The sequence below is a fragment of the Protopterus annectens genome, chromosome 8.part1, assembly GCF_019279795.1.
Source record: "Protopterus annectens isolate FY-2018-M chromosome 8.part1, PAN1.0, whole genome shotgun sequence".
In the NCBI taxonomy this organism is placed as follows: domain Eukaryota; kingdom Metazoa; phylum Chordata; order Ceratodontiformes; family Protopteridae; genus Protopterus; species Protopterus annectens.
The window spans coordinates 541,847,009-541,873,939 of NC_056742.1; the positions used below are offsets into that span (position 1 = coordinate 541,847,009).

Here is a 26,931-nt window from a genome sequence, read left to right on the forward strand (position 1 = left end):
TTTTGCAACCATTTCTGGCCAAAGTGTTCCAATAGCTACTAATAGGTTGTTTTCCTGTTTATGTGCACTGTAACACCACTTGTGAAAGCATAAAAGCACATATTCTTTTATCTTTTTATGTCAAATTAAAAAGAGCCATGAATTCAGCGACCTCTCCAGCTCCAGGTTAGCTGGTACATTGTCATGATTTAGCAGATTTCTAGGGAGTGGACAGAGGTCAATCAATTTTTTATGAGCAAACATGGAAATGAATTACCTTATTCCGTAGCTAAAAAAAGTGCCTTAAAGGAGATGAGTTCAGGCTGCAGAGTGGTGGTGGTGAGTGAGAGGAGTTTTGTGTGGATGCCATTCTCAGAGGAACATGATTTTGAACAAGTTTTGTTTTGTTAATGGATGGCTACCACAGACAAAACATGAAATATTAACGATACTGTGAGGCTGGGTGCATCATATGCAGAATTGGCTTGCTGTGATTGCAAGAAGATACAATTTTCTCAAAGTCAAATGCGAGTATCAGGTAGCTACACACTTTAATCTAAGTTGAGAAGGTAACTAAGAATGTTCAGGTACTTTTTCAACTTATTTTTCAGCATTCGACCTGAAGTAAGCCTGTGAAGTTACCCACACTTGTGGAAGACATTGGGGTGTAACGTCATACAATTCCTACCACCTCAGTGTGTTTGGACTTAAACTCAGACGCCATTTGACAGTACTCAGAGTTAAGTTAAACTGTATGTCTGGGAGTGATTACCTCATTGGTTTCATACAAAGGTTGGGAAAGTATGCAAGAATGTAAATGAGAATTTTGGAATTGCACACCAAGTGTTAGAGTGCCACCCAACCCCCATGTAGGTAGACATTTCTGATTTCACATGTCTTTGCTTTGGCCTCAGTCCAGTGTAAGCTATTGTTTTGTGTGGTAGTGTCCTAAATGTGGAAATAGGGGATGCAGCATTTAGATTAAAACTATGACATTAGCAACCTTTACGTTTGCTAGCTGGCCATACAAGAAGTATGCATACCTCTCAAAGCACGACAGTGGGTCACTTGTGTTTGAAAGTGGGATGTGGTGCTTTTGTGCAAGACAGAGTGGTTTCTTCTTAATGTGCATGTCATAGCTTACGAAATGTATACTTGGATTTACCCATGATTATATTTCTTTGGTTTTACTTGCTGTCAGCCAGTTTCCTGTTGAGACAGTTTTTTAGTTTGTGGGTGGATTTATTTCGTAATCAAATTTTCCCTTGCACATGTTTTAGCCGTGTATAGCTAAAATAACATCTAGAAGCAAAACATGTGATGCTATCACCTCAGTCTGCATTGCTTACATGACTTTAGAACAGCCGCCACCTTGGTCTAGTATGAAAATCTACTTTGAGTGCAAATTATTTATTTATTCACGTTGGTGGATGACCTGTTTTAAAACAGATATGCTCACAATACTTAAAAGCACCTTAACTGTTGCAGTGGTAATAACCACTTACACTTCTTTTGGACAGGTTTGTTTGTGCACCCAGCCATCATGGCTGTATAGTAGGTGTCCATGTCTGTTGAACATCTGTAGTAATGTCAGCCTTTGCCATCTGAAATTCTTTCATGCTGCAGTGTGCTTTGTAGGAATCTAAGGGTTTACTATCAAATGACTGAAAATCAAAAGACGGAATCCCAAAAAGACTGAAAATTCAAAATACTGAATGATGAAATTTGCCCCTTCTACACTGTTGTGCGATCTTGGAGTTGGTATATATATTTAGCAGGGGTGTGTTTGTGGGGAGGGGGCACAGCCCCCCACATGAGGGGAGCAGGGGGAGCTTGCCCCTTGCATTAAAAATATATTCAATATTTTGAATTTTCAGAATTTTTGGGATTCAGTATTTTGATTTTCAGTCATTTAATAGTAAACCGAATCTAAGTGCAGTACTGACAGTCCAACAATTTGGCTTGTTCCTTTAGAGCTGGCAGATAACTTATTAAATACTTTTCTGTCAGATATTGTAAGATTTTCTTTGTGTTTCACTGTTGCAGTCATCACCTGTGAGGTTATCCCTACTGTGGTAGCCCTTTGCCAGCCCGAATACCAAAGTCAATGTTTTTGTCCGTCGGCTGCTGTCGCCTGTAGTCTGACATCAGGTCGTCAGTACAATAATGCAAGGTAGACGATGTCATTACATCAGTCTTTCTTGCAGTGGAGACCGTAGCAGAAGTAGCTCGCACGAGTGCCGGTTCGTCGATACCAGAAGTCGCATTTCGGCAGAAAACGTCTAAAGCTAAATACCCCATTGAGGACCCTTTTTTCTTGCTCCAAGCGATGTCCGAAAAAGGAAAGAATTTTCTCTCCTGTGGAAAGCAGATCTCATCCCACACCGAGACTTTCATTTTTACTGCATGACTTGTTTAGGCCCAGATCACGATGTCCCTCATTGGCGGTTCTGTGCCCTCTTTAATGTGAGAACCATTCGACGTAAAGCTCTTTTTGTAGACAGTTATTTTCGTAATCAGTCTTCGAATTCCGATATGGCGTCCATCAGCCAACAATCCGCCGACATTCCGAAAAAACGTGCAGATAGAGACAGGCCACACAAGGCTAATTCTTCAGATGATGCTACAGCTAAGCAAGTCTTTTTTCCGGAATTCAATGAGGCGCTTTCACAGCCCCTGATGCCTGACTCGCTTTCTACGCAGGCCTCTGCAGAGACCCTTTCGGAGTCCGATATGGCACAGAAGTCCACTTTGTCTTCTGCTCCTTTGGCTGTCTCTGTGTCAGTTGGGTCCGGAGCCGCGGTGCAGGCACCGGCTTCTAAGGATGTCATTCGCACTACCAACTCTAAACAAAAAGCATCGTCTTCTCTTCCAACTACCTTTTCTCAGAGACTGACGGATCCTCTCAGGCCTTGAGGCCAGGGCACTCCTAGGAAATCTGCTTCTAGCCACCATCTTGCTACTGCTCCCCCACCCCAAGCTCAAGTGCTTAAAATGCGGAGGATCTCTTCTCCCTTATTTGTGGTACTCAAGTCCCCACTCCAAAAATAAAAAGGCTTCCTTCTCCAGAAGTTGACAGACCAAGAGTGTGAGGAATCTGATTATTCTGCCTTTGAAGAGGAACAGCAGCCCTTAACTGTTTGTGGGTTCAGATGCAGAGGATTCCATCGCCTCTGCCTCCCCTCCAGAGGACCTCTCCTTCGGGGAAACCCTTCACTCCCTCAGGAACTTTTTCATTAGGGATCTCCGGTCTACCCACAATCAAAGAAATGACTTGGAGAGTTTCTGGACCTGCCCCAGCTTAGACCCTGGCCATCCCACCTATTCTAGAAGTAGTGGATGATGTATTCCTTGAATCCAGTTTAACCCCTGATGCCCTGCTTCCTGCTCAAGGTAACCTCAGAGGTACTACAGAGTACCACATTCTCACAAATACCTGTATAGGAACCCTGCTGCAGACCCTGAGGTCATTACACAGGGACCCAAAGGAGCCAAAACTAGTTCTGCCAAGAATCCTCTTCCTTCTGACAAAGGCTGCAGAGCTCTGGACAGATGGTGTAAGAAGGTATACACCTCTGCAACTTGCTACCAGAGCACTCAATTGTCAGTTCCATATGTTAAAATATCAACAACATACTTTGGAACTATTCAGAAGATTGCTACCTCTCCTGATGGTGCCAACTCAAAACAGCTGTCAGAATTACTACACTCTGCTTGCCAAGTGGCCAAGCACTCATTACTATCTAGATATGATGCCCCAGAAGCCTCTAGCACGGCAGCAGTGACAGGATCTGTTATTAGAAGACATGCATGGCCGAAGGAACAACCTCTCCCCGATCATGTGAAGTCTAAACTTATTGAAGCACTCCTAGATAAGGAACGCCTGTTTGGAGAAAAAGCAGAAGAGGTGCTTAAAAAGATGTAAGACCAAGCGAAATCTATGCAAACATTAAAAGATTTCTTTCAAGATCAACCACCCAGGTTCAGCAGGAACTTCCCTTCTAAGCACAGGGCCTTCCCTGCACCCAGCAGACAGGGCCAAAGTCAGCCCCACAGGGACAGGACATCCAGGCCCCTATCCCAGCGCCAGCAAAGAAGCAAGCAATCGACCACTTCCGCCTCTAAGGCAGGGAGTTCTAAACCAAGCTTATATGATAAGCACTCACAATGACTCTCTCTCCCCCCTGCCCGCCTTTCACTCATCTAAAATTAGGAGGAAGGCTCACCCTCTTCAAAGTCAGTTGGGACCCTGTAACCAAGGACCAATTGGTATTAAAATAATTTCTCGGGGATACCGATTCTCCTTCAGCGAACTCTCAGATCAAAGATGGTACCCAGACCTCCCCCCAAGCCAGTGGGCAGAGGCATTAAAACAGGTAAAAACACTAATATCCCAGGGAGCAGTAGAGCCTGTCCCTCCGGATCAAACAGGAAAAGGTTTTTACTCCACACTATTCCTTGTTCCCAGAAAAGAGAGCACTTGGTGCCCCATCCTGGATCTATCCAAACTGAACACCTCCTTGGTGGTCCCCAGATTCAAAATGCTAACCTTGTAGCAGCTCCTGCCTATGCTCACACAAAATGCCTGGCTGGTGACACTAGACCTAAAAGATGCCTACCTCCACATCCCCATCAGGTAATCATGCAGAAAATTCCTGCACTTCAGAGCAGGCAGTCAGCACTTTCAGTTATTTGCACTGCCCTTTGGCTTATCTACTGCTCCCAGAGTATTCACCAAATGCTTGGCCCTGGCTATAGCATTCTGCAGACAGAGAAATATACAGATATACCCTTACCTGGACGACTGCCTCATTCAGGTGAACAGGAAAAGAAAGCTGCTCCAGGATCATCTTTGTCAAAAACTTTTTAAATTCCCTAGGGTTCACCATTAACAAGAAAAAAAATCAAAGCCAAACCCCACCAGGAAAACTGTATTCCTGGGAGCTGTACCAAACACAGCAACCCTTATGGCTTTCCTAGCCACAGAAAAGAAGAGCTTCACCCAGCTTGCTTCCAGAAATCACCTCACTGTGAGGAAGATGTTCTTCGTGTTTCACTGTTGCAGTCATTACATTTGGGTTATCTGCATGCATGTAGCCCTCAGTCGGCCTGATTAACAGTCTTGGGTCCTGCGTCGGTTGCTGTTCCTTCTTCTATGACGTCAGGTGTATAAAACATGCAGCTGATGCCATTACATCTGTCTTACTTGCCGTGTGGTGCCCGAAGCAGAAGCAGTTTGCAAGTGCCGGTTGGACGACTCCTGAAATTTTCATTTTCGAGTTTCAGAACCGAAGTCTTCAACTAAAGCTACGTACCCCGTTGGGAAAACTTTTTCTTGCTCCTTACCGATGCCAGTAAAAGTTAATAATTGCATTACTTATGAAAAGCAAATACCTCATAAAGATTTTCATTCGTACTGTATTCCTTGCCTAGGCCCTGACCACGACGTACCTTGCTGTCGGTTTTGTGCTTTATTTAATCAGCGCACTATCCGTCGTCTGTATATTTTCTCTTCTAAATATTTCGGTTCTCGGTTTAATTATCCAGAAATGTCGTCTGTTAGCCATCTGTCTACCGGGATTCTGAAAAAACGCAAAGATAAAGACAGAGACAGGCCGCCGAGGTCCAAAACTGCCGACGATGCTTCTCCTAAGCCAGTCGCCAGTTCGCCGGTACTCAGTGGGGTGCTTTTCCGCAGCCCCTGATACCTGCTACTTCTGATTCGCAGGCCTCAACTGAGACTCATTAGGAGTCCGGTATGCCGCGAGATGCTTCAACTATGGAACCTGCGGATGTCTCTACCTTGGATGGGTCTGGAGCTGCTGTGCAGGCACCGGCTTCTGCGGGTGTATTCAGGCCTGCGGACTTGCATATTAAACCGACGCCTCCTTCTTTACTTAGACCTAAATCTCGATCCACATGCCACATGCTCAGGCCTCTATGCCTAAAAAACAAATGATAAGAATGGCTGAAGATCTAATGACTCTTATCAGGGGTAGCCAACCCCCCCCCCCCCCAAGAGGCCTAGGACTGAAGTTGATTATGAATCTTCTGATCAGGATTCTGTTTCTGATTCTTCTGATGATCTGGATTTGCCCTTATCTACTTATGAAGATTCTGATGCAGAGGACTCCTTTCCCTCTGCTTCCCTTCCTGAGGATTTTTCTTTTGGGGAAACCTTACAATACTTTAAGGGAGCATTTCCACTGGGAAAGTCAGGATTTTTCTGATTCGAAAAAGTGGCTTAGGGATTTCCTTCTCCTACCTCAGCATAGGTCTTTAGCTATTCCTCCTGTACTAGACATTGTTGATGATGCTTTTGCGGAATCTAGTTTGGCCCCTGATTCCCTGCTTCCTGCTCCCAGAAAACCTGACAGATACTACAGGGTCCCGGAGTCCCACAAGTTCCTTTTTAAAAATCCTATTGCAGGTTGAGAGACTATTTCACAAGGGCCCAAGGGCATTAAGGCTTCTACTGCTAAAAATCCTACCCCTTCTGATAGAGACTCCAGGGCGCTGGATAGATGGGGGTAAGAAGGTTTACACTTCTACAACCTTGGCTATTAGGGATTTAAACTGCCAGTTTCATATGTTAAAGTATCAGCAACATGTTATTGGACTGCTTAAGCAGAAAATGTTGATTCCTGACTGTGTGGAAAATAAAGATTTACAGGATTTAATGCACTCTGCTGAACAAGTTGGAAAATCTACTTTGCAATGTGGTTTTGATTCATTAGAGACCTTTTGCAGGGCTGCTGTTACTGGGTCTGTGCTCAGAAGGCATGCTTTGCTTAAGGAGCAGTATTTGCCTGATCATGTTAAAGCTAAATTGTTGGATGCTCCTTTAAATCAGGACTGCCTGTTTGGCAACAAGGCTGAGGAAGTTCTTAAAAAGATGAAAGACAAGGCTAAGTCTATGCAAACTGTTAAAATATTTTGCAAGTTCAGCCTCCTAGATTTAGTAGGCACTGGCCCTCTAAGAATTAGTCCTTTCCAGCCCCTTCTAGGTCTTCTCAAGCCAAACCCAGACACAGGAAAAACCCCAGGTTTCAGTCCCAGGGGACGCACAGAACTAAGCAGTGGGGGGGCCTCCACTTCCAAATCTGGAAATAATAAGACTCTCCCCTATGGTAAACTGTCTCAGATGACTTCCTTTTACAATTTCCAAGCACTTATAAACTGACTGCCCTTTGGGGGGAAAGATTGCTCTTCATGCAAAGAATTGGGAACTCATTACCCAGGACAAATGGGTTTTAAATAGAGTCCCAGGGATACAGATTTCACTTCCACATGTTGCCAACACCAAGCGGGTGGCCGGACCTACCCCCAAATCAGTGGGCAGAGGCCCGAAAACAAGTACTTTCCCTCTTAAGCATGGGGGCTATTGAACTGGTAGCATGGGGGATATTCAGCTGGTAACGGAAGAGGAAAAGGCGCAAGGTTTCTACTCGAGACTTTTCCTGGTACCCAGAAAAGACAATTCATGGCGTCCTATCCTGGACCTGTCTACTCTAAACACCTTTTTGGAGATTCCAAAATTCAGATTGCTGACTCTTCACTAATTACTTCCTATGCTAGCAAAGATGCCTGGTTGGCAACACTGGGTTTAAAAGAAGCATACCTGCAAATCCCAATCAGGGAATCTTGCAGAAGATACCTACGCTTCAAAGCAGGCTGCACGCACTGTCAGTTCTCTGCACTGCCCTCTGGCTTATGTACTGTGCCCAGGGTATTCACAAAGTACCTAGCTCCAGTTATTGCATTTTTCAGGCAAAGAAATACTCAAATATACCCATACCTGGAGGATTGTCTAATTCAGGCAGAAAGCCAGGACATAGTTTTGAATCATCTGGCGTTTGTGAAAAGGGTTCAAACTTGCCTGGGGTACACCATAAACGAAAAGAAATCACACCTGGTACCCTGTCAACAAATTATATTCCTGGGAGCAAGCTTGAATACAACTTCCCATATGGCTTACCTCACGCCAGAGAAACAAATTCATCTGACAGCCTGCTTCAAACAAGTGGTCACAAAAACCCTATCTGCAAGACAAATACTGCAAGCCCTGGGGTTCATGGGCTCCTGCATTTTTCTAATTCCATATGCAAGACTGCATATGAGGAAACTACAGTGGTATCTAAAAAGCCTATGGTGTCAACATTCTCAAGACCTGGAAGCAATGATTCCTATCGTACCTTGCCTACGCCTAGAGTTCCTTTGGTGGGCATAGGCCTGCCACCAAAACAAGGGTCTACCTTTCACACCACCCCCTGCTGCCCAAACCCTAACAACAGACTAATCAGACTATGCATGGGGGGCTCACCTGGCAGGGAAGTGCGTTCAGGGCAAATGAAACCCAAGTCAAATGCACCTGCATATCAATCCAAAAGAAATGTTAGCTGTACAGAATGCTCTGACAGCCTTCAAGGACCACATTCTTCCAGGACAACTAATGTTAAAGACAGACAACACCACTTTTATGTGGTACATAAGCAGGGGGGTACACATTCTTACCCCCTCTGCAGACTAGCCATGGCATTGTGGAACACAGCCTTGAGCTACCAAGTGCACCTACAAGGGCAATTCCTGCCAGGAAAATTAAATACACTGGCAGATGGCCTAAGCAGAAACCTGATGGACCCACATGAGTGGAAACTGGAACCAAGGATTTTCAACATGTTGACAAGCAAATGGGGGATCCCAGATATAGACCTGTTTGCCTCTCTGCTGAACTACCAATTGGACAAATTTTGCACAAGGACTCCCCACAAAACAAGCCTGGAAAGTGGAAGCTCTGTCCTTCAGCTGGAAAAACCTATCAGTCTATCCCTTCCCCCCTCTGCTCTCCAAAGTACTACTAAAAATCAAACAGGACAAAACAAGGATGATTTTGATTGCTCCAGACTAGCCGCGCCAGCACTGGTACCCTCTCCTGCACAGTGTGTCACGGTTATCTCCATGGCACCTGCCTCAGACTCCTTCCCTGCTTTCTCAGCAGGAGAACCAGATTCTGCACCCTCAGCTTCTAACACTGAACCTTGCAGCCTGGCTAATTACTTAATCTCCCCTTTACCATCCCTCAACAAACCTGTGATGGATATCATTTTAGAGGCAAGGAGGCCTAGTACTAGAAAATCTTATTCTGAAAAATGGAAAAAATTCTGTGCCTGGAACTAATCTCAAGAGATGAGCACAGCATCGTCCAATTTACCTCAGATTTTTAAATATTTAACTGAGATGCTTCACAATGGCCTGTCTTTTTCCTCCTTTAAAATCCACGCCTTAGCCATTTCAGCTTATAACACAGAACCTCCCCTCTTCTCTCATCCACTGCTCAAGCAGTTCCTCAGAGGGGCTAAAAATTTGGGACCACCCAGGAGAGCTGCAACCCCAGCCTGGGACCTTAAGTTTGTTTTGGAGAAACTCTCTCTACCTCCTTTCGAGCCAGCTGCTACTGCAGACTTAAAATTTCTTTTATGGAAAACTGCTTTCCTTTTAGCAATCACTTCAGCTAGAAGGGTATCTGAATTACAGGCCCTTATGGCAGTGAGCCTTTCATCATCTTTCATGCGGACAGGGTGTCCCTCAGAACCAATCCATCCTTCATGCCCAAGGTGGTGTCCAGTGTGGCTCTTAATCAGGCCATTCATTTGCCACCTTTCTTTCCCAATCCACAGAATAAAGGGGAACGGATACTGCATTCCTTAGATGTGCACAGACAACTTAGATTCTACTTGGACAGGACTAAACCTCAAAGGAAATCTGAACTGCTGCTGGTGGCATTTGCTGCAGGGGCAGAGGGGAAGGCTTTCAAAGCAAACCATTTCTAAATGGATAAGCCATTGCATTCATTTCTGCTGTAAGCACCATGGAAAACCTATCTCCCGGGGGATCAGACCTCACTCCACCTCTACAGCCTTTCTCAGAGGCGTCCCTACCATGGACATCGTAGAAGCTGCTACCTGGAGTTCTGTACATACTTTCACCAAGCATTATCTTTTGCCAATTTTCTCTAAATCCAGAGCTGGCTTTGCCACTGTAGTCTTGCAGGGCCTTGTAGCTGGCCCTAATGCTATCTAAACTCCTCCTCCCAACCATAGCTTTGTAATTCTATCCAAATGTAATGACTGCAACAATGAAACACTAAGAACATAGTACAGTTGTGTACACTTACCATAAATGTAGATGTTCGAGTGTATTCACTGTTGCAGTCCTGGTTACCCTCCCTCCAGCCCCCTAACTTCCTTTACTGTTCTTAAAAGCCTTTTTGGTGTATTTGCTTTTTTGTTGGAGGTATATCTTTGTACTTTTATATTTAATTGCTTCCCATTAGGGGGCACCTGACATCCGGGGAAGAAAAACTGATGTAATGGCATCGGTTGCATGTTTTTATACCCCTGACAACCTGACGTCATGGAAGAAGGGACAGCAACTGACACAGGACCCAAGACTTTGTTAATCAGGCCGACTGAGGGCTACCTGCAAGCAGATAACCCAAATGTAATGACTGCAACAATGAATACACTATAACATCTACATTTATGGTAAGTGTACACAACTGTACTTTCCTGCAAGCCCTGGGATACATGGCATCTTGCATCCTTTTCAACCCTCTCGCCAGGTTTCACATGACAAAGCTTCAGTGCTACTTAAAGAACCTTTGGTGTCAGCACTCTTAGCACCTAGAGACCACTCTCCCACTGAGCCCTTGCATAAGGGACACATTTCTCTGTTGGGCAGAGGCCTTTGCCTTGAACAAGGGTTTTCCTTTCGTTCACTGCCCTTCCGGCCAGACAATCACTACCGATGCCTCAGACATAACTTTGGGTGCTCACTTAGCAGGCATGTGTACCCAAGACCTCTGGAATGCCCAGCAACTCCACTTGCATGTCAACCAGAAAGAAATGATGGCAGTGCAAAAGGCTCTGACTTCCTTCCAACCCTATCTCAGGTCAGGGGTCCTCCTCATAAAAACAGACAACACCAACAACACCACAGTAATGTGGTACATCAACAAGCAGGGGGGAAACCAATATTACCCCCTGTTCAGGTTAGCTGTGAGTCTGTGGCTTGCAGCCACCTCCATGGGGCTTCAGCTAATTGCCCAGTACTTACTAGGGGTCCACAACACACCAGCAGACCATCTAAGCAGAAACTTACTTCAGCAAATCACCCAGTAGTGGGGGACCCCAGAGTTGGACCTCTTTGACTCGCACATCAACCACCAGCTGAACAAGTTTTGTACCAGGGAGCATCACCTCCTAGTATGGAAGGTGAATGCCTTGACCTTCCCCTGGAGCTCCCTCTTTGTGTATGCAAAACCTTCTCTGCCCTTTATTCCCAAGGTTCTGATCAAAATAAGAGAGGCAAGACCAAAGGCCATCCTCATCACCCCAGATTGGCCCAGACAGCATTGGTACCCCTTACTACGCAGTCTGACCTTAGTCCTTAAAGCTGCTTCCCCTAAGGTCAGACCTCTTGACCCAGGAGAGGGGAAGGTACTGCACACAGACCCTAGAGACTCTCAAACTTTCACCATGTCTCATACACTAAAAACTAACAAAGTCACTGTTAAGCATACAGGGCCTGGACATCATCTCAGAGGCCAGAAGGTCCAGCACAAGAAAATCTTATGCAGGGAAATGGAAAAGATTCTGCTCCTGGAAACAACCAAAAGGGGGCAGTACCTCCCAACCTTCCATCCTTCTCATCCTGGATTACTTAGAGTTGCTCAATAGTGGCCTCTCTTCTGCTCTGTTAAAATCCATGCCTCTGCCATCTCTTGCCCATTATGATTCATACCCACCCCTCTTTTCTCATTCTTTGATTAAGCAATTCCTCAGAGGGGCTTCTAATGTCAGGCCTCTCAGAAGACCTCTTTCTCCACCCTGGGATAAAAAAACTAACCTTACCTCCATTCGAACCTGCCGCTTCAACAGAAGTGCAATACCTCTCCTGGAAGACTGCCTTCCTACTAGCTATCACCACAGCCAGAAGGGTCTCAGAACTTCAAGCTCTCATGGCTGTCGAGCCCTTCATAATTTTCTATGCAGACAGAGTCTCCCTGTGGACTAATCCCTCCTTTATGTCCAAGGTAGTATCTGATGTGACCTTTTAACGAGGCCATGTACCTTCCCACCTTCTTTACCAACCCTCAAAACAAGGGTGAAAGAATCCTACACTCACTAGACGTATGCAGACAACTCAGATACTGTCTGCACTGCACTAAGCCATTCAGAAAAACTGACCGGCTTCTTGTAAGCTTTGTTCCAGGGGCAGAGGGGAAGCCCATCTCTAAACAAACCATTTACAAATGGAATTTACACTGTATCCATTTTTGCTACAGACTACATGGGAAACCCATCCCTAAGTCGATCTGTACCCACTCCACTAGGGCAACCTCCTCTTCCCCTGCCTTCCTCAGAGGAGTACCTACCAGGACATATTGGAAGTGGCTACCTGGACTTCTGTCCCTACCTTTAAAAAGCATTACCACCTTACCTGTCTTTTCTAATTCTAGGGCAGGGTTTACCTCTGCAATTCTGCAGGGCCTTCTGACCTATACCTAGGACTCCACCTATCCTTCCACCCTTTTCCTCAGCTTTGGGAATCCTCCCACAGGTGATGACTGCAACAGTGAAACATGAAGAACATAGTGCAGTTATTTACACTTACCATAAATATAGATGTTCGAGTGTATTCACTGTTGCAGTCTTGGTTTCCCTCCCTCCATCCCCCATTTAACACCTTCCCCTAGGGGGGGCACATGCTTCCCAAGGTGGCTCTTGGCCATCAGGACCACTTCCCTCTCTTGCCTTGCAGGGTTAGGACAGGAAAAACTGATTTAATGATGTCTGCTGCCTTTCTTTATAGTACTGACGACCTGACTTCAGACTACAGGTGGCAGCAGCCTACGCACAAAAACATAGACTCTGGTATTTAGGCCGGCCGAGGGCTACCATAGCAGGGATAAGCCCACAGGTGATGACTGCAACAGTGAATACACTCTAACATCTACATTTATGTTAAGTGTACACAACTGTACTTTGCGTAATGTTTGGTCCTTAGGCTTGACTGGTGTGTAGGTTAGTATATGGCTACCCCGAAGTTGACGGGTGTGCATGTATCAAGACAGACTCTGTATAAAGTTTATATTTTTTTTGCTTGGACCAGAACACGGCAATGCCAGCTGTACTTGTACTACTTTCAGCATGAAGGGAGCATTCTACTCAGAACTATCTAGACAGATTAGGACAGTGTCTTGCATGACCTGTGTTTCTTTCCATCACTTGTAGTGGACATTCCCACCAGAGAAGAAAAAGTTGAAGTACCTGAAAGAGAATATTCAAATTGTAAAGGGGGATGTTGCTTTAGGTTCTTTAATCCTTCTATGATTAAAGGCAGTGGGCCAGCCAAAAAATTAAGGCCCCTGCCAGTGATCACCTGAAGGCTCCATGGATGTTCTTCGTGTTTCACTGTTGTAGTCATCACAATTGGGTTATCTGCTTGCAGTAGCCCTTAGTCGGCCTGATTATCAAAGTTCTGGGTCCTGCGTCGGTTGCTGTCTCATCTTCCATGACGTCAGGTCATCAGGGGTATAAAGCATGCAGCCGATGCTATTACACCAGTCTTTCTTGCTGTGTGGTGCCCGAAGCAGAAGCAGTTCGCAAGTGCCTGTCGGATGACTACTGAAATGTTTGTTTTTGAGTTTCAGAACCGAAGTCTTCAACTAAGCTAAGTACCCACGTTGGGGATCCTTTTTCTTGCTCTAAACCAATGTCAGTAAAAGTCAAGAATTGTATTTCTTGTGGAAAGCAAATACCTCAAAGATTTTCATTCATACTAATTTGCCGGTACTCAGTGAGGTGCTTTCGCAGTCCCTGATACCCGCTACTTCTGATTCGCAGGCCTCTACTGAGATCCATTCGGAGTCCAGTATGCTGTGAGATGCTTCTTCAACTTTGGAACCTGCGGATGTCTCTGCCTTGGATGGGTCCGGAGCTGCTATGCAGGCACCGGCTTCTGAGGGTGTATTTAAGCCTGCTGACTTGCTTATTAAACCGACTCCATCTTCTTCTTCAAGGCCTAAAACTCGATCCATGCCTAGAAAACCGAAGCCCAGACCACATGGTCAGGCCCCTATGCGTAAGAAACAAATGATAGTGGCTGAAGACCTTATTACTCTAATCAGGGGAAGTCACCTTTCCCCCTCTAAGAGACCTAGGACTGATTTTCCTTCTGATTCTTCTGATCAGGACTCTGAAATGTCTGTTTCCTCTGATGACCAGGATTTACCCTTATCTACCTATGAGGATTCTGATGCATAGGACTCCATTCCCTCTGCTTCCTCTCCAAAGGATGTCTCTTTTGGTGAAACCTTGCATACTCTTAGGGAGCATTTTCGCTGGGAAAGCCAGGATTACTCTGACTCCAAAAAGAGGCTTAGGGATTTCTTACTCCTGCCCCAACACAGGCCTTTAGCTGTCCCTCCTGTACTGGACAATGTTGATGATGCCTTCTCGGAATCTAGCCTGGCCCCTGACTCTTTACCTCCTGCTTCCAGAAAACCTGTTGGGTATTACAGGGTTCCTGACTCTCACAAGTTCCTCTTTAAAAATCCTACTGCGGATCCTGAGACCATTTCACAGGGACCCAAGGGCATTAAAGCTACTACTGCCAAAAATCCTACCCCCTCTGATAGAGATTCCAGGGCGCTGGATAGATGGGGTAAGAAGGTGTACACTTCTTCAACCTTGGCCATTAGGGCCTTAAACTGCCAGTTTCATATGTTAAAGTATCAGCAGCATATTATTGGATAGCTTAAACAGAAAATGATGTTGATTCCTGACTGTGCTGAAAATAAAGATTTACAGGATTTAATGCATTCTGCTGAACAAGTTGGAAAACATACTTTGCAATGTGGTTTTGATTCATTAGTGGCATCTTGCAGGGATGCTGTCACTGGGTTTGTACTTAGACGGCATGCTTGGCTTAAGGAGCAATCTTTACCAGATCATGTTAAAGATAAATTGCTGGATGCTCCTTTAAATCAATACAGTCTGGCAAGAAAGCAGAAAAAGTTCTTAAAAAGATGGAGGAAAAAGCTAAATCTATGCAAACTGTTAAGAGTTCCTGCAAGTACAGCCTCCCAGATTTAGTAGGCATTGGCCCTCTAAGAATTGGTCCTTTCCTGCCTCTTCCAGGCCTTCTCAGTCCAAACCCAGAACTAGCAGAACACCCAGGCTGCAATCCCAAGGTGCTTACAGGAGTAAGCAGTGGTAGGCTCCCACTTCCAAAGCAGGGAGTCGTAAGACAAACCCCTATGGTAAACTGTCTCAGTGACTTAACTTTAAACCTTCCAAGCCCTGCACAACTGACTGTTCCTTTAGGGGAAAAGTTCACCCTGCAGGCAAAAAATTGGGAACTCATTACCCAGGACAAATGGGTTTTAAATATAGTTTCCCAAGGATACAGATTCCACTTCCACTCCTTACCAACCCCAAACGGTTGGCCAGATCTACCCCCAAATCAGTGGGCAGAGGCTCAAAAGCAAGTGCTCTCTCTTTTAAGCATCAGGGCTATTCAACCTGTCCCAGAAGAAGAATGGGGACAAGGTTTCTACTCAAGACTTTTTCTGGTACCCAGAAAAGACTGTTCCTGGCATCCTGTCCTGGACCTGTCTATCCTAAACAAATTTTTGGTAATCCCAAAATTCAAGATGCTAACTCTTCATCAGCTGCTTCCTATGCTAGGCAAATATGCCTGGTTGGCAACACTGTATTTAAAGGAAGCCTACCTGCACATCCCAATAAGGGAATCTTGCAGAAGATACTTACACTTCAAATCAGTTCTCTGCACTGCCCTTTGGCTCATCTACTGCGCCCAGGGTATTCACCAAGTGCCTAGCTCCAGTCATTGCATTTTGCAGGCAAAGAAATATTCAAATATACCCATACCTGGACGATTGTCTAATTCAGGCAGAAAGCGAGGACGTACTATTAAATCATCTGGCATTTGTAAAGAAATTGCTATCTTCTCTGGGGTACACCATAAATGAAAAGAAATCCCATCTTGTACCCTGCCAGCAAATTGTATTCTTGGGAGCAAGCTTGAATACAACTTCCCAGATGGCCTACCTCACGCCAGAGAAACAAGTTAATTTGACAGCCTACTTCAAACTACTAGCCACAAATACCCAGCTATCTGCGAGGAAAATACTGCAAGCCCTGGGGTTCATGGCCTCCTGCATTCTACTAATTCCATATGCAAGACTGCATATGAGGAAACTACAATGGTATCTAAAAAGCATATGGTGTCAACATTCTCAGGATCTAGACTCAATGATTCCTATCATACCTTGTCTACAGATAGTTCCTTTGGTGGGAAGAGGCCTGCCACCACAACAAGGGGCTGCCATTCATTCTACCCCTTGCCTCCTAAACCCTAACATCAGACGTATCAGACTATGCATGGGGGGGGGGGGGGGGCTCACTTGACAGGGAAGTGCATTCAGGGCAAATGAAACCCAAGTCAAATGCACCTGCATGTCAGTCAAAAAGAAATGTTAGCTGTACAGAATGCTCTGACGGCCTTCAAGGACCACATTCTTCCAGGACAATTATTGTTAAAGACTGACAACACCACTGTTATGTGGTACATAAACAAGCAGGGAGGAACCCACTCATACGCTGTCTGAAGACTAGCCATGGCTCTGTGGAACACAGCCTTGAGCTACCAAGTGCACCTACAGGCTCAATTCCTGCCAGGAAAGCTAAATACACTGGCAGACCTAAGCAGAAATCTCATGGACCCACACGAGTGGAAACTGGAACCAAAGATATTCAACATGTTGAGAAACAGGTGGCGGAGCCCAGAGAATAGACCTGTTTGCCTCCCCCAAGAACTATCAGTTGGACACATTCTGCACAAGGACTCCCCACAAAGAAGCTTGGAAAGTGGATGCCCTGTCCTTCAAATGGAAAAAAAACATCAGTTTATGCCTTTCCCCCTCTGCCTCTCCTTTCCAAGGTACTACTAAAGATCAAACAGGACAAACCAAGGACAATACTGATTGCTCCAGACTGGCCATGCCAACACTGGTACCCTCTCTTACGCAGTGTCACTGCTGGCACCTGGCTCAGACCTTTACCCTGCTGTCCCAGCAGGAGGGCCAGATTCTGCACCCACAGATTCAAACCCTGAACCTGGCAGCCTGGCTAATTACCTGATCTCTCCGTTACCATCCCTCAGTAAGCAAGTGATGAATGTCATTCTGGAGGCAAGGATGCCTAGTACTAGACAATCCTGTGCTGAAAAGTAGTAAAGATTCTGTTCCTGGAGCCCAACTCCGGGAATGGGCACAGCAGCGCCCAATTTACCTCAGGTTCTTCAATACTTAACTGAAATGTTTCACAAGGGCCTTTCCTTTTCCTCCATCAAAAAAATACATGCTTCAGCCATTTCAGCTCATTACAATACAGAACCACCCCTCTTCTCTCATCCACTGCTGAAGCAATTCCTCAGAGGGGCCAAAAACTTAAGACCACCCAGGAGAGCCCCTACTCCAGCCTGGGACCTTAACTTTGTATTGGAAAAGCTCATGCTACCTCCCTTTGAGCCAGCTGCAAATGCAGAGTTGAAATTTCTTTTTTGGAAAACAGCCTTCCTTCTAGCCTTCACTTCAGCAAGAATGGTGCCTGAATTACAGGCCCTCGTGGCAGTGGAGCCTTTCATCATCTTTCATGCGGACAGGGTGTCCCTCAGGACCAATCCCTCCTTCATGCCCAAGGTGTATCCGGTGTAGCTCTTAATCAATCCATTCATTTGCCAACCTTCTTTTCTAATCCACAGAACAAATGGGAACGAATACTGCACTCCTTGGATGTGCACAGACAACTTAGATTTTACTTGGACAGGACAAAACCTCTCTGGAGATCTGAACAGCTGCTGGTTGCATTTGCTCCAGTGGCAAAAGAGAAGGCCATTTCAAAGCAAACCATTTCTAAGTGGATAGGCCACTGCATTAATTTCTGCTATAAGCACCATGGAAAACCTACCCCGACAGTGGATAAGACCACATTCAACCAGGCTGCATCTACCTCTATAGCCTTTCTCAGAGGGGTCCTTACCAGGGGCATCCTAGAAGCTTCTACCTGGAGTTCTGCACATACCTTCATCAAGCATTACCACTTGCCAATTTTTTTCTAAATCCAGAGCTGGCTTTGCCACTGCAGTCTTGCAGGGCCTTATAGCTGGACCTAAAGCTATCTAATTACCTCCTCCCATCCTTAGCTTTGGGAATCTACCCAAATGAGATGACTGCAACAGTGAAACACAAAGAACATAGTACAGTTGTGTACACTTACCATAAATGTAGATGTTTGAGTGTGTTCACTGTTGCAGTCCTGGTTACCTTCCCACCAGCCCTCTGACTCCTATTGACTATAACTCTATTTTTGTTTACTATGCTTAACGTTTTTTGGTGTGTTTGCTTTTTTGTTGGAGGTGTAACCTTGTATATAATTGCTTCCCATTTTGGGCGCACCCGACATCTGGGGCAAGAAAAACTGATGTAATGGCATCTGCTACATGCTTTATACCCCTGACTACCTGACGTCATGGAAGATGAGACAGCAAAAAGTGCAGAAGGAGGGAAGATGGAAATAATCCAAATATGTTTATTAAAATAGATCCAACACCACGCCAGAAATACAAGATTTAAAATCTTGTATTTCTGGCATGGTGTTGGATCTATTTTAATAAACACGTATTTGGATTATTTCCATCTTCCCTCCTTATGCACTTTTTGGATTTCTTGGTTGTTTTTGTGCAGTGGCTACAGTTCATTTTTGGTTACAAGATGAGACAGCAACCAACCCAAGACTTTGATAATCAGGCCGACTGAGGGCTACTGCAAGCAGATAACCCAAATGTGATGAATGTACAACAGTGAATACACTCGAACATCTACATTTATGTTGTGTACACAACTGTACTTTTTAACTACGAGTGCCTTGCATCTCACCTGCCAGCTTTTCTGGATGCAGTCCCACTTCAAAGAAGACTAGATGTATATCTTATTGTTTAATGTTGTAGACTTGAAAGCATGTGACTTCTTTTGGCGAAGGCCTGGCATTCAGTCAGTTTTCCAGAGCTTTTCACCTGGATAGATGGATGCTGTTGTACTTGGACATCACCCATTCCATTTTTAAGCTTTTCTGCAGAGTGAGAGCATTTGTATTTCAGAGCAACATACCACAGTGTCAGTCCATTAATTTGGTCTTTGTCTGGATTCCGGTATATGGATATGTACCCTATTGGGGAAGAATCTTGCTTGTTTATGCACATGTTTATATTGTACGATTTCTTGCATCAGGCCGTAGATGACACTATCTAAAATTTAATAACAGTATTGCTTGTAAGAGGCAAGACTGTCACACATACTTTGCTTAAGGGCAGAGCACTTTTGTCTCCATTGTGCTAGATTCAACCAGAAGACCATTAAATGGAGAGCTAAATCTCTCCAAGACTGAATGAGAAAAGGTTGCAGCATTGTCCAGGGTTGTTATCGTGTCTGTAAATTAGTCTGTGGATGCCCCACTCAGAGATGTGGGTCTGGTGAGGTGTTTTTGCTGCTCCAGACTTCGATACTTACTTCTAAGGCTTCCATTGTTGCTCCTCGGGATGCCACCACACATCTGGGGTGATGTCAAATCCTCCTTATTTGAAATTCTGCAGTACTGTTGGTCTGACTGCCTCATTGCAGGCGTCTGATTCTAATGTTTGAATTCTGATAGCCAAGGGTGATGGCACTATTTCTTCAGTCCTAGTAAACAAGGATGTTTTTCAGTTAAGCAGTTCCTTAAGGACTTTTATTTCTGACCCCCCCCCCCCAATTTGAAAAAGTAGTCTCTCTACAATGAGAATTCAGTTAAGTATATTTTACCACTTTTGAGCCAGCTGCTGGTGCACCTCTCAGATACATGATGTGAAAAACTGCCTTTTTTGGTGGCTGTTGCATCTGCCAGAAGTATATCAGGACTGCAGGCCTTCAAGTGCAGTTGTGGCTTTCTGATTTCCCACAAGAAAGGATTACCACTCAACACGAATTTCACTTTCATGTCCACGGTGCTGGTAGGAGTTTCAGTAGGTCAGGCCATTAACCTCTGTGTGTTCTATCCTGTCAGCCTGAATGTCGGGTAAAGAATATTGCATACCCTGCTTGTGTGTTAAAAAATTAACTTTTACCTTGAATGGACTAAAGGAGACAGAAAATCAAAGTAGGTTCTGAACAGACCATCTCCGTGTAAGCAGGTATGTGTGCACCATCATTGCCCTCATTAGAGAAGTCGGTACCTAGACCTTCTTTGAGATAGCTACTTGGTTATTTGTCCTTACCTTTTTGAAGTTTTATAACCTGAAAATTACCTATAGAGATATGGCAGGATTTGCCATGGCCATACTCCAAGGTCTTTTGCAGACCACTCCTCTGAAGGCCAGCCCACCCACTGGTCAGTAATCTGGGAGAATTTTCCTAGGTGTTGTCACTGCTGCAGCAGTGAACAATACTGTGGAAGGTGTGCAGTTCTTAGAAGGGCAGGAATTTTAGATTTCTCATTTCTGGTCTGGCGTGGAGCATATTCATCCCACCTGAAGATACAAAGTTTGTGGAGAAAGTCTGTGATACTTGGACATATCGATCTGAAACAGATGCCGAGGGCCTTTAAAGTAGGAATGCCAGTCAGGGACCTTGGGGGTAGTAACAGCGAATACCATAGTCATATATGTGGTACATAAGGCGATGTATATACCTGTCAGCTTTGCAGACTGCACACTGGCCTGTAAGATGGTGTCCTTAACCTGTCCTGTTTGTCCAAGCTTCCTGTTTTCAACCACAGCAGAAATTCTGGTCGTGACCGTCTAAACCCTTTACCGTTTCTGCAGTTGTCATAGGTGAGGAATATGCTTTCAATCTTGTATCCAAGAACCATTTTAGCCTTTTATATTGGCCAGTCTTTGAAAGAAATACAGCAAATTGCAAATACCCTAATCTTTAATGGAGACTTCATTATAGAAGCTTTTTGTCTAGTTTGCCAGGTTATTAATGCATCTTGTTTTTCTGTTTGATTAGTACTTTAACATTTCCAACATATTTGATCTACTTCTAAGTGCAGGTCAGTGATTTAAGAAGACTTGCTTAGGTTTGCCATGCCTGATTTTTTTTTTCACTTCAATAGAGAACGCTGTGTTGAATGGCCCTGAGCCTCCAGTTAGTTTTGAGGATGAACAGGACAAGGAAGAAGAAGGTAGTGAGGATGAGTGGGAACAAGTAGGACCCCGTAACAGAATTTCAGTTACACGCCAGGCTGACTTTGTTCCGACTGCCATTACAGACATCTTTGGTGGACATATAAGGTAAGCCCTCCCCACCCCTTAACATCTGTTCTTCATCTAGGTGCTGCAATTATAACACTAGAGATCTTTGTTGCTTGCTGAGTGTTAACATTCGGACTGACTTTTAGAACTATCACCTTTCCTCTCCAAAGGCTGAGCTGGCAACACTTTATCTTGGATGTCTTTATATACTTGCTACATAGGTGGCAGCTGGCTCTGCCATCTAATTAGTAAGGTATTGACATGTTTATCTTGTCGGTTGTGTGTGTGTTGCTATCCAGCATTGGTCCAGGGATATGACTAAAACATCTGAAGTAGATAAGTATTTTGATGGGGAGCCTTTTTCCTTCACCTTAAAGGACAATTGTATTATGGTTGGATGAATTTGCTACATGGAAATGTGTGCTTTACTTGAGCCAAAGAAGAGAGACTGGTGTGTCTGCAGGTGTCATATTCCTCAGATTATCAGGGCCACTGTGCAGTACTGCCTTTGTCAGGTGTACAAGACCCTGGTAATGGTTAGCTTTGCCAGAACCTGTGTCTGAAGTATGTTAAAAGAAGGCTGCAGGTCCTCCTGGTGCACCTGCCAAAAGAAACTGGCATTTATAGATAGTCTGGAGCGTTTGTGAAGTCGTAGCAGCAAGGTTGTATGGAAGACTGCAAAAAAAAAGAATAAACTGTAGAAGTGAGTCACAAAGGAGGAGTCAGAGTATACCCTTGAACCAGGTAATTCACCTAAGGCTTGTAGGTCTGAGTGCATGAGCTTCAGGTAAGGACTTTAACATCCCCCAGTTGTGACACATCTTATAGCCAAGACATCTGACTTTAACCTTTTGGAGACTGTCATGCTTTTAGTCCACCAGACCAAAGGTCAGTCTTAGTGCCATATTTTTGGCTGAGCACCCACATCAGAACATCACTTAAATATCACTGAGTGGATTCTCCATAGTTATTTTGGAAAAGGACATAAGTGCCCATAGCACTTGGAGCCCAGGATTCCCCCCTTGATTTTTCAAATCCCTGTCGGCAATTTGTCCTTACAAGACACAGACACCTGAAGCCCAGCCCACGACAAAGCCTAAACAACTGAGTCTTAATGGGTCATTTGCTCCTAGCCCCAGCCAGACTTTTTTCTAGGATTACAGTAGGCCGGCTTGTGGTTTCCTACCAATGTCCTTCTATTCCTGTGTTGCAGTATTCTTGGTGTGGGATTTTCGGCGTCAGGCAACCCGTACGTCAGCTCCTATACAAAAGTTTCAACTTGGCTGTTGCAGTTGCGTGGAACGTCACACGTAGGGCCATAAAACAAGGACCTTAAATGTGACGTCTGCATGTACAGACCTCAGAACTTTTCAGCCGCAGATGACCGTCCCATTGTGTGCTTTGCTCCTTTACCTCAAGACTTTTGAAAGCTAAGTACCTCGTTGGAGTTTTTTCTTCTTTGAAAGTTAGATAAAGCTTGGTTTGTTGTAGTAAACTTTAGCCAATGTCAGCATAAAAGGGCAAATGCCAATGTGGTTGCCAGATACCCCATAAAGGTACACACTACCGCTGCTTTTTTTTGCCTTGGCCGAGAGCACGATCACACCACTTGCTCCGTCTGCCAATTCTTCATTCCTAAGACCCTACGCAGCTGTCTGGCTACATTTAATATTTACCTAGAAAACCAACGACTTAACAAATTGGCATTTAGGATGGATCCCATTTTGGAAGCCGGAACTGAACCTCCACGAAAGAAGGCCAAGGTTCCTAGGCCCTGTTCCACTGCGTCTCTACTTTCAGACACCTCGCCAGCTACCGATTTAGGTGTTGAGGAACGTCTGACAGATCTGTCGACTTTGGCGACCTTTGAGGAAGCCGCTTCTCAGTTGACGACAAGCACGTTCATGGAGCTAACCCAGACGTCGGCTACCACCGAGGTTGAGGGGGGAAAAGACACAACCAGGCCTTCGACCGGAATACCTCCTCCCACCAGTTATCCGTAGCCAGACATCCGATTCCAGGCCTTACTCCAGTTAAAAAGAAACAGAAAACCAAACATCTGGCTACACCCGCCGATGGCTTACCTGATTGGCAGTCCTTCACCTCATCCTTGATGCAGGCCTTTATGGCCCTTAGGCCCTCAGCTTCTTCTCCATCTACTCTTCCTCTCCTCAACCCTAGGCCTGCCTCTGTCTCTTCTCTTCCTCCTTCACAAGATAGTGACGAAGAGCAAGAGGCCTATTACTCATTTTCTGATGAACCAATATCTTGCACCTCCCAAATAGCATCTCCTCAAGAGTACTGTTCCCCAGATGAAGAATCCATTGAAGGGGACTCCCCTCCAGAGGATATCACCTTTGGTGAGATCATAACCAAAATGAAGGAGTACTTCAAATGGGACATCGCTCAGACATCTGATACTCAAAAGACGTATTTTGAACTATTACAAATGGAATCTCTCTCCCCTTCTACCATTCCACCTGCCATTCCCGCCTGTTTAGATGCCTTTTCCTCCGCATCTAAGACACCAGATTCTCAGCCATCTGCCCCTAAGAGGCCAGACCACCTGCAAGGTGCCTGATGACCAGAAATTTCTAGTCAAACCACCACTGGCAGATTCTGCTGTGATTGCCATTTCACCAGATAAACAATCCAGACTGATTTTCTCTGCCTCTCTCTTACCTACAGGCAAATATATCAAAACTATGGATAGAATTGGAATGAAAGTTTACACCTCTTCCACACTGGCCTTTAGAGCCATCAGCTGTCGGACCCATATGACCAAATATGCTCTGGACCTGGTCTCTCAAGCCTCCACTCTGCTGGCTGCTACTCCTGACCCACTAAATCTGGCATCTCTTCTAAACTGTCTCTCGCTGCCCAAGTAGGCAGACACTCCTTTAGGTGTAGATCTTCTTCGTGTTTCTCTGTTGCAGTCATCACACTTGGATTATCCTGCCAGGGGTAGCCTTCAGTCGGCCCAAATACCAGAGGCGTAGTATTTCTCCGTCAGTTCAGGACTGACGTCAGGTTGTCAGTGGTATAAAAACAGGCAGCCGACACCATTACATCAGTCTGTCTTGCCGAGGAGCCCGAAGCAGATCTCACAAGTGCCAGTCGGCCGCTACCGGAGTTTTCATTTCCGAAATTGAAGTTGAAGTCTTCTAAAGCTAAGTACCCCGTTGGGGATCCTTTTTTCTTGCTCTAACTGATGTCAGAAAAAGTCATTGTCTCGCCTGTGGAAAGCAGATATTACAACGAGATTTCCATTCTTACTGCGTCACCTGTTTAGGCCCAGACCACGACGTGCCTCGCTGCTGGTTTTGTACTTTGTTCAATGCCCGTACTATTCGTCTGGCCCTTATTGTAGCTAAATACTTTCGTTCTTGATCTTCGTATTCTGAAATGGCTTTGGTAAGCCGTCCGACTACCGATCTTCCGAAAAAACTTAAGGATAAAGACAGACCGCACAGGTCCAAAACTGCCAACAAAGCTTATGTTAAGCTAGTCGCCATTTCGCCAGTACTCAGTGAGGTGCTTTTGGAGCCCCTGATGCCCGCTTCGATGGATTCGCAGGCCGCTGTCGAGACCCGTTTGGAGTCCGGTATGCTGCGAGACTCTTCTTTGACTATGGAACCTGCGGATGCCTCTTCCTTAGATGGGTTCGGAGCCACTGTGCAGGCACCAGCTTCTGAGGAAGTTCTTTGCAGTACCGATGTTCAACACAAACCAACAGCTTCTTTCGCGTCTTCAGTTCTTTCTAAAACTAGTGAGTTTCTAAGGCCAAGAGTACGAGCTACGCCTAAAAAACCGACCACCCTAATTCAAGCATCTGTTTCCTTGCCACAGTCACAGACGCTTAAAATGGTGGAAGACCTTATCATGCTGATTAGGGGAAGCCAGCCTTCCCCTGCTAAAAGAAAGAGACTTGTCCCCAGCAGCTTTATCTGACAACTGAGGTTTGTGATTATGAAGACATGCCCTTATCTGCCTGTGAGGATTCTGACGCAGAGGAATCGATTACTTCTGCCTCCCCTCCAGAGGAATTTTCTTTTGGTGAAACCCTACATACTTTGAGAGAGCATTTCCATTGGGAATGCCAGGATTATCCTCAGTCCAAAAAGAGACTCTGGGAATTTTTAGATTTACCACAGCACAGACCCTTAGCTATCCCTCCTGTACTGGATGTGGTGGATGATGTCTTTATGGAATCCAGTCCAACTCCTGATACTTTACCCCCTGCTCCCAGAAAACCTGACAGGGTGGTACAGAGTCCCTGACACTCGCACATTTCTTTTCAAAAATCCTACTGCTAACCCAGAGGTCATCTCCCAAGGACCTAAAGGAATAAAATCAACTACAGCTAAGAATCCCACCCCCTCGAACAGGGATTTGCGAGCTTTAGACAGATGGGGGTAAAAAAGTATACACCTCTGCAACTCTTGCCATTAGAGCATTAAATTGTCAGTTCTACATGCTGAAGTGCCAGCAACATACTGTGGAACTTATTGAGCAAAAATTATCTACCTTCTCTGACTGTGCAGAAAATAAAGAATTACAGGAGCTTATGCATTCTACAAGCCAAGTCAGCAAGCATACCCTGCAGTGTGGGTTTGACGCCCTAGAAGCATCTTGCAGGGCAGCAGTCACAGGTTCTGTACTTAGAAGGCATGCTTGGCTTAAGGAGCAGATCTTGCCAGACCATGTCAAATCAAAATTATTGGACGCACCTCTAAACAAGGACAATCTGTTTGGCACCAAAGCAGAAGAGGTTTTTAAAAAGATGGAAGAAAAAGCTAAGTCTATGCAGACAAAGATTTTTTTTTTTTGCAAGTGCAGCCTCCAAGATTCAATAGGCATTGCTCCTCAAAACATTGGTCCTTTCCAGCCCTCTCAAGGCCACCTCAAGCTAGACCAAGAGGAAACAGATCCCCCAGACTGCAGTCTCAGGGTATGCAGAGATCTAAGCAATGGAGTACTTCCACTTCTAAAACAGGGAGTGCTAAGCCACCCCCTTATGGAAAGAATTCACAGTGACTTCTCAACTCCTCCCCTCACCTTTGCCCAATTACTCATGCCCCTAGGAGGAAAACTTGCCCACCATGCAAAAAACTGGACCTCCATCACCAGTGATCGATGGGTCCTCAACATAGTATCCCAGAGGCACAGATTTTATTTCCACATGCTGCCAACCCCAAAAGGGTTCCCAGACCTTTATCTAAACCAGTGGGCAGAGGCACAAAACCAAGTTCAGTCCCTGCTCTCCATAAGGGCAATTCAGCCTGTTCCTGCAGAACAGATAGGCCAAGCTTTTTATTCCAGACTTTTCCTGTTACCCAGAAAAGAGGGCACTTTGCGCCCAATCCTAGATCTATCCATTCTAAACACATTCCTGGTTTTACCAAAATTCAAAATGCTCATCCTACAGCAGCTTCTCCCTATGCCGTCCAAAGATGCCTCGTTACCCACCCTAGATTTAAAGGATTCCTATCTGCACATACCAATCAGGGACTCCTGCAGGAAATTTGTACATTTCAGGGCAGGATCTATGCATTATCAGCTCTCTGCACTTCCCTA

The 26,931-nt window shown here is 45.1% G+C and overlaps 1 protein-coding gene across 2 annotated transcripts in view; it reads left to right on the forward strand.

Moving 5' to 3' along the window:
• The window catches only part of USP10 (ubiquitin specific peptidase 10), an 864,697-nt gene that overhangs the window by 512,480 nt on the left and 325,286 nt on the right, over nucleotides 1-26,931 (forward strand). For both annotated transcript variants that reach the window (XM_044082060.1, XM_044082061.1), the window contains exon 10: nucleotides 21,216-21,393. In XM_044082060.1, coding sequence (XP_043937995.1) covers nucleotides 21,216-21,393 — 178 coding nt within the window. The remainder of the gene's footprint in view (nucleotides 1-21,215; nucleotides 21,394-26,931) is intronic.